The sequence below is a fragment of the Astyanax mexicanus genome, chromosome 15 (genome assembly GCF_023375975.1).
Source record: "Astyanax mexicanus isolate ESR-SI-001 chromosome 15, AstMex3_surface, whole genome shotgun sequence".
Classification (NCBI taxonomy): domain Eukaryota; kingdom Metazoa; phylum Chordata; class Actinopteri; order Characiformes; family Acestrorhamphidae; genus Astyanax; species Astyanax mexicanus.
In genome coordinates this window covers 32,494,935-32,507,069 of record NC_064422.1, presented here as the reverse complement: position 1 = coordinate 32,507,069, position 12,135 = coordinate 32,494,935, and the positions used below count along the sequence as shown (strand labels likewise).

Here is a 12,135-nt window from a genome sequence, read left to right as displayed (position 1 = left end):
AATAAAATTATTAACCTGATCTACAGAGAATTTTACTGTGCAGAGTTCCCCAATTTCTGGCTTGTACTCTGCAGGATGTGAGCTGCCATAAGTCTTCTGCAGAGCCACAGTAATAGACCTTAGGGTTTCGGTCATCTTTAATGACTGGATGTGGATGAAGAACTTTCCTGGATGTCTCAGCTCCACCACAGTTCCCTAACAAGACACAGAATTAATGTACAATTAAGGAAAACGTTGAAATGCTGAAAACAAAAGTCTTGAAATTTAACATACCTGCACTTCATCTCCTTTTGATATGTTACTCTTGCATAAATCACGCAAGAAAATTCTCTTCAACTGAATTACCTCACCATTGTTCACCTAGGGGGGAAAAGGTCAAGACATGAATATTCACTATTTGGCCAAAAAGTGTTTACACTATCAAAAAGAATTCAAGTAAAATGATACCTTAGAGTCCAAGACATTAGGGACACTTCCAGAAGGTATGTTTAAGAGCTCCTTTGGTTTATCACTACTTAAGAATCAGAAATAAGTACATACATCATAAAGAATAAAAGCATAACTAAAAATATCCTTTCTGATTAACTTAGCATTACCTTGCGCTGTTCTCTGAAGTGCTTGGTTTACATAAGTGGCGATGGGCCTTCCAATCTTCAGATTGACAGGCTACAGAACAGTAGCATGTCTTTTTGCACCGTGTGCACCTGAGCATACCTAAAACATCAAAATTTGTCACTGTAAATAAACAGCGGATATGTACACACAGAAAATATACATAAATAAAATAAATAAATTATTCCCTCGTCTTGCCACTTTGTCTGGAAGCTTGTGCCAAGTGTAACACTTATAGGTTTGATTTAAAGTTTAGTCACACATGCAAGAATATCACATTTATATGGGTAATTTCAGTGTATTATTTTAACCAAAAGACAAAATTGAGGGATGCCTCACAGATAAATAAAAATTTTAATATTCTATCCTTGTAAAAAAACAACAACACAACTCAGAAAAAAACAACACAAAACAGAAATGCATCTAGCAAATAAAAACGTAAAACACGCACCCTGCTGACTGCAGTAGTTACACAGGTTTACCATTACTGGGGCAGGTAAGGGTTCATCATTCTACAAAAAAGAAAAAGATCTGGTTAATTTCAAAATAATGAAGAGAGTATGTAAATCACACTGTTGCACATAAAGCTGTATTAGAGAGACCAAGCTTAAGATAACCATTATTTACTAAAATAACTCATTATAAAAATACATACAGCATTGATGTCTTTTGCTACAGCGACAGCAGTTTCCTTTCGACTGGCTTCAGCTTTTAGCCCTAAATCAAAGTAAAATGTTCATAAATATTCATGTGGACAACTGTCTGCTCATACACTGTACTCCTATTTGCAGCATACCTTCTAGGCTATTTGCAACAGAACATCTTTGCAGTAAACTGGTGCTTTGTTCAGTAAACACCGGACTCGGATTCCTTATCACCCCCAAACCAGGACCAGATGCAGGTCTTCTCAAAGGAAGGTTTGGCCTAACCAGTGATGGTGAAAAGGCACGATTCATTATGCCTGTGCTTCGCTGAACTCTTAAAGAAAAAGAAAAAATTTATTGTTATTGGTTTTTAGAATATTTAGTGAAAAACTTTTTGTAACATCTTTATATAACATGCCAAAATAAATATGTTTAATCAATACATATAATCATATATACTAGTGCACAAGATGCAGGCATTAAATATTCTGCAATTTAGTATTTTGCTAGATTTTCTTGTTAAATAAAATTATTTGTTTCAATAGCACATTATTTAATTGTAACATAAGTAAACAACATACACTTTGTGCCCCTACCCTTTGTTTTTACATTACATTACATTTGGCAGACGCTTTTGTCCAAAGTGACTTACAATAGTCAAGTACAATGTAAAATAAGTTTAAAAGGTAAAAACAACTTTGGATAGGGATAAAAGGAGGTCAAAGGGGAATAATAGGATAGAGGAGTGAAGGAGGGGAAGAAGGAAATGAGGTTAGAAGTAGTTAGTGTGTTAGAGGTGTTAAGAGAGTAAGTGCTCTTTGAAGAGCTCTGTCTTCAGGAGTTTCTTAAAGATAGCGAGAGATTCTCCTGATCTGGTAGTGGAAGGTAGTTTGTTCCACCATTGGGGAACTCTGTATGAGAACAGTCTGGATTGCTTTGTGTGAATGTTTGGCAAAGCGAGGCGACGTTCATTGGAGGAGCGCAGCGGCCGGGAGGTAGCGTAAGCCTTCAGGAGCGAGTGCAGGTAGGAAGGAGCCTGTTCTGTCATCACCTTGTAGGCGATAGTAAGAGCTTTGAATTTGATGCGAGCAGCAACCGGTAGCCAGTGGAGCTCAATGAGCAGCGGGGTGACATGTGCCCGTTTTGGCTGGTTGAAGACCAGACGTGCTGCTGCGTTCTGGATCATCTGGAGTGGTTTTACTACACAGGCCGGGAGGCCAGTTAGCAGGGCGTTGCAGTAGTCGAGGCGTGAGATGACGACCGCTTGCACCAGGAGTTGGGTGGCCTGTTGCGTCAAGAACGGTCTAATTTTTCGGATGTTATAGAGCGCAAAGCGGCAGGACCGACCAACTGAGGCCACATGGTGCGTGAAGGAGAGCTGGTCATCAACCATAACACCCAGGTTCCTAGCAACCTTTGTTGGTGAGAGAGAGAGAGTCGATACTTATAGAGAAGTTGTGTTGAAAAGATGGTTTGGCTGGTATAACCAGAAGTTCAGTCTTTGAGAGATTTAATTGAAGGTGATGCTCCTTCATCCGTGAGGATATGTCAGAGAGACACTGCGATATCCGTGCAGAGATTGAGTGATCTTCAGGTGAGAACGACTGGTATAGCTGGGTGTCATCAGCAAAGCAATGGTAGGAAAATCCGTGTGAGCGGACAACCTGACCAAGAGAGGTGGTGTATATGGAGAAGAGAAGGGGTCCCAGTACCGAACCTTGGGGAACCCCAGTGGATAAGGAGCGGGCTGAGGACAGCTGTCCTTGCCACGACACCTTGAACGAGCGCCCAGTGAGGTACGATCTGAACCATGACAGCACATTGTCTGCGATCCCCATGTTTGAGAGTATAGTTAGGAGGAAGTCATGGTTGACCGAGAGGTCCAGCAGAATGAGCACTGAGGACTGTTTTAAGTGCAAACCTAGGATAATCGTGATTATCCTTACTTTCTCTCAATTAAGTCTTTATTGTAAAGAAAAAAAAATCACTCCTGTTAATGGCACTCATTCATGTTACTTATGTTTATGTTTTTAATAACAAGAATTCAGGGATCAAATATATAGAAAAACTAATGAGGGAACTTAATGTTGGTCTTCGCATGATCTTCAGAAGAACCAGCTGATGTAACTTCCTATTGTAGATGAGACTTTCCATATATTCTATACTTTTCTAGATGTGGTAATGTTTTACAGTAACACCCAGGGATATAATTAAAATGTATATTTTAACTTAAATAATAATTTATTATGAAAAAAAAAAAAATCTAAAGCAAAGAAAGGATTTGGAGTCACACAATAATGCAAAACATACATTCATACATTTCTAAAGGATTTTAATATATATATATATATATATATATATATATATATATATATATATATATATATATATATATATTTTTTTTTTTTTTTTTTTTTTTTTTTATGGTAAAGTTTGTAGTTAGAGAGTGGGAACAGCTACTTGTCAAATTAATTAGTTAAATTACATATCGTATAACTTTTGAGATTAGACCAACGTACAAGACACTATGCTTACTAATAAAAAGTACTTTAAAGTTATTTTGTGTGCACATTTGTTCATATAACGTTCCTAATTTCTTGGTGACAGAAATGGCACCGATTCGGTAGAAAGGCTCAAATATATAAAATGTGTGTGTGAAACATTATACTGATTAATCAAAGTAAAACAAGTGGTTCTCTCAAACGACAGTATCTCTCAAAGGTCAGTATTTTATTCAATTAAGTTCCTTTTATTGACTAATTGTTTAATAGAACCCCTTCACAGTCCAGACTGTGTATAAAACAAACGTTATTTAGCTAGTTAGCTAACTAGTTAACCTAGCTAAGCTAAGATAACTAGCCAATTGCTAAACTGCAGCACGCGCCCGGGGACCTAAACAAATTACAGCTTGACACAGAATCACTTTTATACTCAAACTGGCTGAAATATCAGTTACCCGGGGCTGGTCACCGTGATGCCACACCCGTAAACGCCATTAAGCTAATTTAACGATAATACAGCTAAGATAAGTTACCCCGCTAGTCAGGATAAGGTTTCGGCCTGTTAGTGAGGCGCTGCTGAGGCCTGAGGGAGCAGCACGTTACCTAACGTTATCTTATCTGGGTAAAATAATACTAAAAAAAATTAACTGGTGGATATTTTTAACACAGCTCACCCAAAAGCTGACAATGAAGACCACCACCTTTTTTCTACTGTTCACAGCAGACCGTGCCACGCGCTGTAAAGATGATAACGACCACCAAACCGAACTGAACCAGTTTCTCCCCGACCTCACAAACGAGATCACTAGCGCACGCGGGCTGCTGGCCTATAGTGCGCGCGTCAAGTGCACTCGGCCATCAAGCAAACTCTGCAGGAACCAGAACCCAGAGGAGACGTTCCAGTGACAAATTCCTGGAATGATGCAATTAACTTTGTATTAAATTTTGAGTTTTGTATATACAATAAAGTCAGAAATACATTTAAAAATGTGATTAGAATCTTAAAAATAAAAAATAAAATTTACAGATATTTTTTCCCTATTTTTTACAGATATTTTTCCAATAAAGCAGATTACAGGGTAGATATCATTTTAAAAAAGTGTTTTTTTTATTTTAACTGTAATATCTACTGTAAACTTCACTCTGAATCTGATAATCCTCTTTGAGACATATTATCTGTACAAATTAAATTAGGTAAAGTTAATTTTTTAAATGTTTGTCTTTTAATTGTCTTAGCTTATTTGTCAATTTAAATGTTTTGCTTAGTTTGTTAAGAAAACACTACCTGATCACTGATAGCTACTCTCAGTGTTTTATTTTATTATAAGTACTGTGTCAGCTACACATGAAATATATGGGTATTGAAACGTAAATGTAGCTCTAAACATTGTTTTTTTCTGCACGCTAAATATGTTTGAGATCAAAATATGAATTTGAGACAGTTGATCATACTTTTTAAATTTTATTTCCTGATATTTAAATTTGATGTTTGGATGTTTCCAAACGTTTTGTGACTTGTTCCCTTTCACATTGATTATTTGGAATTGATTGATATGTCATTGAGAAATACCCTGATTTAATCATTTATCTAAGAAGAGTGAAACTCTTACAGTGAAACTCATACAGTAAGAGCAACCTTGCACTAATATTAATATAACAAGCTTGCTAATCACATCAGACCTTTGTCATCAGAGAACTCAACCATAATATAATGTTTTATTTTTGCATATGATTTACATAATATCTGTCACATCTCAAATTTGCAAAACTTTAAATAAGCTACAATAGGTATCTGTACCTCCGTGGCCCATTGAGGGACCACAGCACACAGGTAAAAAAAAAAAAAAAAAAACATTGCGTTAAATAACTTGAAACATTGCACCTATAGTTTGGACCAACTCATTTTAAAATGAGCAAAATATCAGATCTTGTTTCTGCTGAATAGCTTCACCTATGCTTTTAGAATGCAGACACATATATGTTGGTTATATAATTTTACAACATCATTGTGTCCATTATAATAAAATTACCAATATATATGGTTTTATTATCTCTTAAATGGGTGCTCCACCTATCTGTTGTTAGCTTTGCATGCTCATTATGAGCCAACTGAATAAGTGCATGAAGGTAAAGTGATACTAGTTGAACTCTTCCTGCTTGTGAAGCACTGTCTGTTCGTCAGGAAAAACCTGCTGTTTCACAATGCAGCAGTGTGGAGACAAGGTGCCTGATCTGTGGTAGGTGAATGGCTTTGTTTTCATTTAGTATTTTTTTTCCGATGCATTAAGAACCATATTGAGTTAAAATTTTAAATACATCCTAATATATCAATTTCTTAGTATATGTATTATTCCTTTGATAGGTTTCCTTAGACTACATATCTCTTTCAATGCAGAATCTTTATTCAGAGTGCCGTATAGTTCATAACTTGATCCATGTCAAGGCGGGATCCCTGCTAGGAACCCAACCCCTTATGTTTACTATAGGAGTTATCGTTTCCTGTCTTTGGTACATATTGTTGGCTAGCTGCTGATCAAGGTTGTAGATGTTAAAGATATAGGAAGCTGATAAGTGATGATTTGCAGCAGTAATATTAATAGTCTGAAGTTAATATGTATGTAAAGCTATGTGTCTAAACATTGCTGGCTAAAAGAGTGTGGTGATATTTAAAGAATATGTATCTAAAGTCAAGTCTGTTGTTTGCACAGGTGTTTTGAAGGGGGATTTTTTTGAACAATGAAGCGACTGAACCGTAAGAGCGCACTCAGTCTGGTGAAGGAGCTGGATGCGTTCCCCAAAGTACCTGAGACATATGTTGAAACATCAGCTCTTGGAGGAGCAGGTGGATAAGAATGCTTTCTGATGAATATATTTTATTCTTCTATCCTTTTATAGAAAACTTATTTATATTACTACACCATGTGTCAAAAAGTTAGTAGACATTTGCTTAGTGTTCTCAAAGTCAGGGGGTTTGTCCATGTCCTGTACTAATAGCCTCTATATCCTTCTGGAAAGTCAGGTACTGATATTGGATAATTAGATGTGGACCATCAGCATCTTTCTATCTCATTCAAAATGTGTGTTTAAAGTAACTCCATCACTTGAAAGAAAGCAGGTCCACATCCCAAAGTTTGAGAGATTTATTCCCCTAAATTTTGGCATGCGCCATGGAAGCTAAAGAATACTGCAATGACCAGTGGGATATGCATCTGGGCCCTACTGCTTTGAATTAATGTTTATTTGATTTATGCCAGATTCATTTAACTGTTCACACAGACAGTTCTAGCAACTGCTGTTCATGATCTTTATCATCCACTGTGCTTTCCACAGTGGGTGGTAATGGCTTCTTGGATATATTCCCTGTACAACCGTGATACAATGGTTCGAGGAATGTTAAATCCCTACAGCATTTAAGAAATGAAACATCCTATCCATCTGGCACCCACTACTGCCTTGCTCTAAATCCAATATTTCACATTGCCTAACCGCTTTACCATATGTTTAGATAAAAATGATAAGTTTCTTTGATTTTACCAAATTGAAAGCCTCTGGAATTTAATCAAGAGGAAGATGGATGATCACCAAGTTTTAGAAACTGAAATGATCACTTATTTTTTTCCAGAACTGTATGTGTACACCACAGAACACATGTGCATGTTTACTAATCTGTAAACACATGGCTAATAATCTGAAATATTAAATGTTTTACCCACAGCTAATACCTAAAAATATTGTCCTTTTCCATCTAGTGTCACTGACTGTTTTCATGTCCATGGCAATTTTGTCCATTTTGGAATTCTTCGTATATCAAGACACATGGATGAAATATGAATATGAAGTTGACAAGGACTTTAACAGGTCTGTACACTGTTATATTCTAAAACAGAAAATAACATCTGTACAAGTTGAATTAAACTATTAAGTACAGCAATTTTTTCTTCTTTTTGTCTTTGCCAGCAAGCTAAGAATAAACATTGACATCACGATTGCAATGCAGTGCCAGAGTGAGTGTTCCCAAAATGGTCTTTTATACAAACCCTTCACACCCAGCATTAAGAATGGTGCCAATATGCTAATGTTCATCTGCTTCAGAGAGTCTATACAGAGAATAGATTAGTTGTGTGTGGATTTGCACATCTGTGTCAGCAATGGGAGCTGGAATTAATTCATTCAGTAGACGGGGAGTCCACTAACATTTGAAACTACAGTATATATTTTTTTAAGCTGCGTGAGTAACATGTTACTAAGTGTGCTCAGTTCTTTTTTTTTATAAACTATGTTGGATTATGCTCTTCGCTGCTGCACAAAATTCCTAAGCAAACGCAAACTTTTTTAACAAATATTTTACCTCAGCACTGTGCATTCCTGTGTTGTGAACAGTGGTTGGAGCAGATGTTCTGGACAGGGCAAATACCATGGTCTCTTTAAAAGAACTCATATATGAGCCGGTAAGTCAATCCTTACCATTAGATGTGTTTTATAGTTTTTAGTATTGCTATGATATGATTCTGGCTTAATTCATTGTTTTTTTTCATGTAGGTTCATTATGAACTTAATCCTCAGCAAAGGCTTTGGCAAAAGTAAGTTGTAAGAGGTAGGCTAATTTGCAGAGACAGAGACATGAGTTATATATTACATTCTTTATATTACAATATGTTTATATGTATATATTCTATTGCTAACTAATGAAATGAACTAAAGAACTAATCTTAGAATCATATTTCAGGACACTACAGCAGTTCCAGGGCCAACTCACACGAGAACGCTCTCTTAAAGATGTGCTTTTCAAAAACATAAAAAAGGAACTTAATTTAACCCCAAGGATGAGGTATGTTTTTGTATTTCTTCTTGATATGCGCACAGTAATATAAACATGATGATGAAATATGAATAATAAAATGTTTGGAGGACATACTGGGAAGTTACTCATAGTAATAATAATTTCAGCTGCGAAATTCAAAGGATATACGCCAGTTTAATACTTGGTTGTGTGCCAGTCATAGAATGACTTTGCAAAAACAGCATCCAGAGAACATTAAACAACTGACATATAATCAGCATATCAGCATCTCCATTTTTGATATTTTTTACTTTTTGTACATGTAAATCTGACAGTTTTTCAGTGCTTCAGAATTTTAGAATTAGTATATAAAAATGTATGACTTGTAAACATTTTCTATAATAGCATTATATATATACATAGCATTATATACACATTATTTTTCATTGTAAATAAAGCATATTTCTCTTTATATACTTTCGTAACAGTAATATAAACTTAAATAAAAATGTGTAATTAAAAAAGATGTACTTATATATTTAACTACACTTTAACAAGGGTGTTTTCACATGTGTTTATGAATGGTTAGATCTGGATCACAAGTAAAACATGGTCTCATAAATTAAATGTGAATTAAATAATATAGTGTGATTTTGCCATACTGTTTGTTGCCCTCCCAGGAATGATTCTCTGTCCAGACCGCCCAGTGCCTGTAGGATATATGGAAACGTCTACGTGAACAAAGTAGAAGGAAACCTCCACTTCACGCTGGGCAAGTATGTGTGCACTGAGGTACCGACATTAATCCTATACTAGGCAGCATTTTGAATGAAGATTTCTCATTGAAAGAATACTATATTCTACTAGTTCTTTTTCCCTGAATGTATATGTACTGTATGTATATTATGTATATATTTGTAACTTTGTTTGGCCTCTTTTTTGTCAATTTCATATAAAGATTCCTCACCTCACTAACCATTACACATCTGCAAGATCTGATTACATGTAGTTTTTCAAATGTTTTAATACAGGGCCTTACAGCTACCCGATGGACACACCCATTTTGGATTATTATTCTTAAATAATGGTGAGATCCTTCTTCAGTTTCCACAACGCTGATCTGAACATGTCCACTAGGTGGTGAAATATGCATTTGTTATGTCTTTATTTTTATATATTCTGTCTTCAGAGTTTTACCAGAGTATTATCCAAAATACAGCAGTTTAGCATGGAAACAGTTCAGATTAAATTGTTCTTCTTTTATATTATTATTATTATTATTTTAAGATTTTCAGAACTTCTCTCATCGAATAGACCATCTTTCCTTTGGAGAAGTTGTACCAGGACGCATCAATCCTCTAGATGCTACTGAGAAAAATACGTTTAAAGGTATGTAACCTTTTACACAAAATTATTAACTGGACTGAAATTTAAATAGCTTGTAATTTGTCATACAATTTTTCTCAAAAAAACTTTATATCTTAATTTTTGCTATTTTTAATTTTTTTGCATAGTTTGAATCTGGCTGTAATGGTATCAGTTTCCTGGCACAGTCATACCTGCAACCTCTAATGTATTTATTCTAACAACATAAAAACATAGCGGTCTGGTAGTGATATCGATTTCACATGTGTAGATGAGAAGAGTTATATATTTTTTCTAATAATAAATCAGTCATTGTACTATAGATATTGATAAAAGCTAGTCTTTGTTTGTTCTTTTTGTTGTTGCAGGAAACCAGCAGTTTCAGTATTTCATCACTATTGTTCCAACCAGACTGCAGACATCTAAATTATCTCTGGATGCACACCAGTATTCGGTCACAGAGCAGGTTATTTATTATTATAATATTAATATTATTACTATAGTTTGCACAAAGAGCTGTTTTATATGTTGCTAAACCTTTCCTCAACATTGTCTTTATTGCAGGAGCGGGTGATAAACCATACAGCAAGCGAACACGGTGCTTCTGGAATCTTTGTGAAGTACAAGCTGAACCCTCTGATGGTGAGGGTGAGTGAGGAGCACATGCCTCTAGGAAATTTCCTGGTGCGTCTATGTGGAATTATTGGTGGCATCTTTTCCACTTCCGGTAAGTGTATAGCTGACACTTTTATGAATTCATTTTCAATTCATAATATTTTTTTCTATTGTTAAATATTATTAAGTATATTTGTGAGGAAAACTGTGTTACTCAGTTACTCAGGATTAGCCATTCTTATTTAGTTGTTTTTATTCTAATTTTTCATTTAATATCATTTTTTATTATACTTTACACTTAACATCCCTGTGAACACATAACTAAAATGATTAATCTAATTATTGCATCTATTCTTTTCTGTTACAGATTTGCTCCACAGACTTGTAGGCTTTTGTGTTGACATTGTATATTGTCGGTTTAAACTTAGCAGCAGTAACCAAAACTAGGTGAGTTTTATTGGAGTTATGACGGACATTATGATCATAACCAGGATCTCTACTGTAAATATGCAGTACATGTTAATGCTGTATATAGTATAACAGGAACATTCAGTACACAAGAAGCTTTACAATTAGATTCAGCAGGGATTCAGATAATTACAGGTGTGTGCAGAGTGTGGACCACTCCTACAGGTGTCTACCACCTTTCAGAATTCAGTTCTAGACCTAATGTAGCACAATTAAAATCTATCAAAGCTAATTTAGGCATTCAGTAGTTTTTGAATAAAAACTCACTTGTACATTTTAAATAATCATACTTTTTTCATACTTTTGTTTATCTCACTGCTTTTCTTGCAGACTACAATTTTGAGTGCCTGTGTCTGCATAAATTATGGAGTACATGGAATGTGTAGATGTAATATAGTGAATAAAAACTTATTTGTAAACTTGTGTTTAGAATTTAATTTAATTTATTTTTTCATTAAACATTTAAGTAAGTTGCAAATAAATCTTAAACCAAAGATTTGCTTGCAAAAAGTTATTGTTATATAAATGTGTCTCTACCTAATGGAATTTTATTTGTCTTCAGTGTTATGTGTTTATGATTATTGATTAATGTTTAATAAATATCAATGTCCAACTAATTAATGACAATCTTTCAAAATATGGGTGTAGCAAAAATGAGACCAGTCACAGTCTTTTTCACCAAAAATGAGTTGATAATTAGTCCTTATTAAAAAAAATGACAATGTAATGATAAATCATGGAACTTTTACTGTTAGTGCTTAAAAATGAAGGCAGATACTTTTTAATTTTTTACTCAAGTGAAGGTCAAGGATCTAGGATTTGTTTTCATACTTGTACTGCGCTGATAATACTTGTAAATTTTGCTTCTCTACTGTGAATTTTTTATTTATTTTTGATGTTGTTTTGACATGTTCTGTTTGCCTTATTGGGTTAATTGAGCTGCATTTATGTCTTTTATTTCTAAATGATTTGATCATATTCTGTGGTGGTATTGTTCATTAAAAACATTTAAACCAAACTCTAATAAACAATTCAAATATCAAATTCATTTGTTCAGAAAATTAATGGGTTTGATTTTTTTTAGATCTGAAAATGTAAGGATCTGATATTTTTTTTTAGGTCTGATAAATTATAGATCTGTATTTTTTGA

The 12,135-nt window shown here is 34.7% G+C and overlaps 2 protein-coding genes across 6 annotated transcripts in view; one reads left to right on the top strand and one right to left on the bottom strand.

Annotated features, from left to right (window-relative positions):
• The window catches only part of tdrd1 (tudor domain containing 1), a 43,609-nt gene that overhangs the window by 8,056 nt on the left and 23,418 nt on the right, over positions 1 to 12,135 (bottom strand). The window contains exons 1-8 of one of the 4 annotated variants that reach the window (XM_022668967.2): positions 4,432 to 4,609; positions 1,409 to 1,590; positions 1,268 to 1,329; positions 1,064 to 1,124; positions 597 to 714; positions 448 to 514; positions 274 to 360; positions 16 to 195 (exon numbers count right to left, since the gene is read on the bottom strand). In XM_022668967.2, coding sequence (XP_022524688.2) covers positions 16 to 195; positions 274 to 360; positions 448 to 514; positions 597 to 714; positions 1,064 to 1,124; positions 1,268 to 1,329; positions 1,409 to 1,568 — 735 coding nt within the window. In that variant the 5' untranslated portion in view covers positions 1,569 to 1,590; positions 4,432 to 4,609. Of the gene's footprint in view, positions 1 to 15; positions 196 to 273; positions 361 to 447; positions 515 to 596; positions 715 to 1,063; positions 1,125 to 1,267; positions 1,330 to 1,408; positions 1,591 to 4,431; positions 4,610 to 12,135 lie in introns of those variants that run through there. The other 3 variants (XM_007259262.4, XM_022668966.2, XM_022668965.2) reach the window with 3 other exon arrangements.
• On the top strand, positions 5,906 to 12,029 carry si:ch211-225b10.3 (endoplasmic reticulum-Golgi intermediate compartment protein 2). 2 transcript variants are annotated; one of them, XM_022668969.2, is made up of 13 exons: positions 5,906 to 5,994; positions 6,466 to 6,599; positions 7,507 to 7,615; positions 7,715 to 7,761; positions 8,138 to 8,205; positions 8,297 to 8,337; positions 8,484 to 8,585; positions 9,218 to 9,313; positions 9,569 to 9,624; positions 9,852 to 9,926; positions 10,271 to 10,368; positions 10,467 to 10,629; positions 10,885 to 12,029. In XM_022668969.2, exons 2-13 carry the CDS (start codon positions 6,494 to 6,496, stop codon positions 10,962 to 10,964), a joined length of 1,041 nt encoding a protein of 346 aa, XP_022524690.2. In that variant the 5' UTR covers positions 5,906 to 5,994; positions 6,466 to 6,493; the 3' UTR covers positions 10,965 to 12,029. The 2 variants fall into 2 exon arrangements, with proteins under 2 accessions (XP_022524690.2, XP_022524689.2); XM_022668968.2 differs by having other exon boundaries at positions 9,825 to 9,926.